The sequence below is a fragment of the Penaeus japonicus genome, unplaced genomic scaffold (genome assembly GCF_977035675.1).
Source record: "Penaeus japonicus unplaced genomic scaffold, GWHDUDI00000001_assembly GWHDUDI00000005, whole genome shotgun sequence".
Lineage (NCBI taxonomy): Eukaryota > Metazoa > Arthropoda > Malacostraca > Decapoda > Penaeidae > Penaeus > Penaeus japonicus.
Window position 1 is genome coordinate 27,756,167 of NW_028234407.1, and position 4,610 is coordinate 27,760,776.

Sequence of the window (4,610 nt, forward strand, 5' to 3'; positions counted from 1 at the left end):
TATGTTAAAATAATTTGGTGGCATGAATGAAATCCCTCTATTTTTAATTCTTATTGTTGTAAATTTAAACATTTAGAAGCGAAAATCCAAGAAAAACAAAACAAAATAAAAAACGTTTTCATTGACGAAACGTTTTCAACCAAACACCCTTTGTACGTCATACTAAATGTACCACGTTAAATTGAGTTTTCAAAAACAGGAAAAGCATATATTTGAAAAATACTACTTTCATCTCTAGCTACATTTTTACTGGAGAAAATCCCGAAATACATTTCTATTTTTCAATCTTTCTGTATATTCACAATTTCTACTTTTTATGTAATCATGGATTCAAAAGGAGAGTAATACTGTTTTCTTTAACTACATGCACGCAAAGTGAAATTAAGCAAAGGTTAGCTATTACGAGGAAAAGCCAGGAAATTATGCTCTTCACTTGGAGGCTGTGCAGAAAACGGAGATAAATTTGGTGGTAGTTTAGGTAGAAAGGTATCTAACTTATATCTGCTTACGTTTGCTTGTTTGTTCTTATTTGTATCGTGTGTTATTTGATTTCTCCATCGTATTGCAGTAATTATATGAACTCTCTCTCTCTCCCTCCCTGTTTGTATATATACTGTATATATACTGTATATATATATATATATATATATATATATATATATATATATATATATATATACATATATAACATTATATATATATTTATATATATATATATATATATATATATATATATATATATATAGCTATATATAATATATATAGTATTTATATATATATTATATATATATATATATATATATTATATATATAATAATATACATATATATATGTTATCTTTATATATATATTATATATATATATATTATATATATATATTTTTTATATATATTATATATAAATGTATGTATGTATGTATGTATGTATGTGTTAAATATATTATATGAATTATATATTATAATATAATTTTATATATATTAATATTATTACAACAACTAAAACACACAAACACAAAAACACACAACAAAATACAGCCACACAAACAAAATTAAAAAACACCTATATAAACAATCATGTGTAAATCTATATATATATATATATGGTATATATATATATATATATATAATATATATATATTCTTAACCATATATATATTTATATATTATATATATTATATATATATTTTATATACATATATATATATATATATATATATATATATGTATGTATGTATACATACCAAGCATTTCCTTTGATATGTATGTATATATGATATATACATGTGTTCTCTCCATAAATATAATCCGGTTATCGTATTTTCATACATAGAAAGCAAAACAAAAATATCATGTTCATTGAAAACTCATTGCGACTAACCCTGCCAACTGAATAAAAAAATATAGATATCAGATAGATAGAAATGATAACCTTTTATCATTCCCTTTAATCAGTGAACGTATGGAAAAAAAAGAAAAAAGAAAAAAAAAAAAAGATCCTATTTCCAAAATCTTTTTAACAATTATTTCTAAATCAGTCACGTGACCCCCCTTGACAACACCAATAACAGCAACAACAACAATTCAGAAAACTCACAGTGTTCATCTTGACAGGCGACGTGGACAACCGTGGAAAGGACGATGCTGACTACCGTTGCAAGCAAGGAAGGAGGTATCATCTTGCCTTTATAGGGAAGGTGTATGCAACTTGCTCGGAGACTTGTTCCGGCAAAGGAACTCTTGATCCTGTTGACTATTGGGGTTGAAATAACTCTATTTGTTTACAGGTGAGAGACTTTGAAGATTTGTTAGGCTCGTGTGTTCCTCATTGTCACTATGTTTATGTTGCGGAGGTTGCTATCTTGCCTCAGGTCTTGAAAGATTTATTTCATCTTTTTTTTCATTATTATATATATATATATCTTTTCTTTTGGGGCTTCCAACTCGGGATAGTCTAGGTTATGTTTAACTTTCTTTAATTAGACATGTGTGATAAAGATAAACATTTGTGCGGAGGTCAGATTATTTTTTTTTTCTTCTACATTTTCTTTCAAAGAGGTCTTAGTCTGTAAGTCAAGAGGCGTTAGGAAATGTTTCACAGCTGCCCACAAAGATTTAGAACTCCCACTGTGTAAATATCATTTTCATTATTTTCACAATTCAGTCACTCAGTCACGAAATACCACTGTAACCTTTAACCCCAATGACCTCTGATGTTTGATTACTAACACAGCGAATAACACAGTTGAAATGAAAAAGAGAAAATGTTCTCCCACACTGTTATGTCGGGTGTTTCCCTTTGACTTTATCTTAGCCAACTTTTACTGGAGAACCGAAGTATTTATTTAAAAAAAACGTGAATGTGAATTTTTATGTTTAGAATATAAACAAATAAACAAATAAATTCTTTCCAAAGTTGCTGATCTTAACCAGCCTGCAGATATAAAATATAAAACTTGTATCAGTTGGAAATGTCAAACACACATACATGGCATTATATTTTTGACGACAGTCAGACATGAACACATACCTACTGACATGAGTTTGAAGACATCTAATTGATTTTTTTTTATATGTTTATGACGTCTTACGAACTATGACTGATCTCATTCATGAGAGTCTGTGTGCAATAAATAGTTATTTATAGCTTCAAAATCTAACATATAATGTTCATCTGTTCTGTTAAACACATATTTTAATATTTTAGTGAGTTGTCTGAGTAGGGTACATACAAAGAATGTCTGTACACAAGAAACACGTTCCCATCAACTTAAACGCGTGTTCCAAGCAAGTTCTCTCTTACAGTAAAGACAAGATCATGAATCTTTAATTGCCATAAATTACTTTTCCTTTCTTTTACATATATTTCTTCATTGGTGTTTCGAGAGAATGCTCACCACGACCAGCATCGTCTGTTTTCAACCAGGGACATAATAAGCTTGAAAGCATCCCTAGTGCACAGAGTCCCACTCGTGCAATTTCCTTTTCTAAATTTCTTCAGCATTGCCATTGCTATCAGCGGTCTTCCCTCGTTGCTTCGTGTCTTCATCCGTGTATGGTTGAGGGTGTTTGGATGCTAACTCAAAGCTCATTTGGTTATTCAGCAATATAAGAGAAAATTACAGAGGGATTCTTTCTCTAATTGTACTATTGTCGTGTTGAGACAAATTGAAATTGATCCTTGGTAGTTCTTTATCTTTATCTCCTTTACATGTCGTTTGGAAATCTTTCAGGGTCTTCTGGGATTACAGGCAGCCCTCATCTCCCCTCATCTCTCCCTCTCTCTCTCTATTTATCAATCAATCTATCTATCTTTCTCTTTCTCTTTTTCTCTCTCTTTCTCTGTATCTTCTCTCCCGAAGCTCTGTGGATCTTCTCGGGGCGTGAAAAGACAAGGTTCGAAGGGGAGGCTTTAACTTCAGAAAGAAACAAAGTGTTGAGGTAAAGAAAGGGGAAAGAGTTTCTTCCTCTTAGTCTTCGGTGAAGAAAAATATATATATCCTCTTGTTTCACTCACGATTTCTATTTCTCTTGTTTCTTCTCCTTCCCTTTCCTCCTCTCCTCCTCAGACTTCAGAAAAATACGATTTCTAATCTAAATAACTTAGATAGCTTTTCCGATTTGCAAATCACAAGTCTATCATATAAGCATTTCGATTTCTTTTCTTCCTCCTCAAAGATCACTTTTGGATAACATCAGGCGAGCAATCTCATCCTGCTTAATCAAGTACGTGTTTGAAGACGAATATATTCCAAACTTCAGCGATATTGAAATCTAATTATTGAATCTCATCAAACTTCAAAAAAAGTTTTCTTCATTGAATTAACAAACTCGCGTCCATGTCTTACCAAAAACAACTAATGAAATGCTTTTAGTATTTCTTTTCTATTTCTCTTTTCTTTTCTATTTCTCTTTTCAAAATTTTTATGGAGTAACGGAACTTTTTTTTTTTTTTTTTTTTTTTTTTTTTGCTATTTATCACTTTGAAACTTACTTGGTACAAGTCTCTCGTCGCAACTGTGTATACCGTCGAATAACGATAATTAAATCAGGAACTTTGCGAAATAAGTAAAGCGAATCCATGAATCCATCGAGCATAACGTAAACCGTAATACAAGAGAGTCAGAAAGAAAGCAAAAGCTCATGAGAACAATTCGACAACAACGCAACTGACAGCTCTCGGCAGCACAGGCGAGACCGAGCCAGCGCGTCGAGCTTGTGGCACTGGTCCTGTGTAAGAGCCGCTTGCGCCACACGTCCATGCGTACCGGCGGCGCAAGGCACACTGACTCCCTCGTGGGAAAGAAACCTCTCCCAGAGACGGCCAGGTGATGGCGGATGCGAATGGAGGGGGGGTGGGGGGTGGAGAGAGAAAGCGCGAGAAAGAGAGAGAGAGAGAGAGAGAGAGAGAGAGAGAGAGAGAGAGAGAGAGAGAGAGAGAGAGAGAGAGAGAGAGAGAGGAGGAGGAGGAGGAGGAGGGGAGAAGCAGAGGGAGAGGGAATGGAACAAAGAAGTAGGGGGATGGGGGTGAGAGAGATATGGGTAAGGAAAAGGAGAGTCAGAAAGAAAAGTGAGAGTGTATGAATGGGGAATAGAAACAGATATATATTTATA

General features: G+C 32.9%; 1 protein-coding gene across 1 annotated transcript in view; it reads right to left on the reverse strand.

The window, feature by feature from the left end:
• LOC122254658 (hemicentin-2) overlaps positions 1-4,260 on the reverse strand; it is a gene marked incomplete at its 3' end in the record, with an annotated part of 141,626 nt that extends 137,366 nt beyond the window's left edge. The window contains 1 exon segment of the mRNA XM_086536690.1: positions 1,594-4,260. Within this exon segment, the coding sequence (XP_086392816.1) occupies positions 1,594-1,675 (82 nt within the window).
• Between the last annotated feature and the right edge of the window lie 350 nt (positions 4,261-4,610).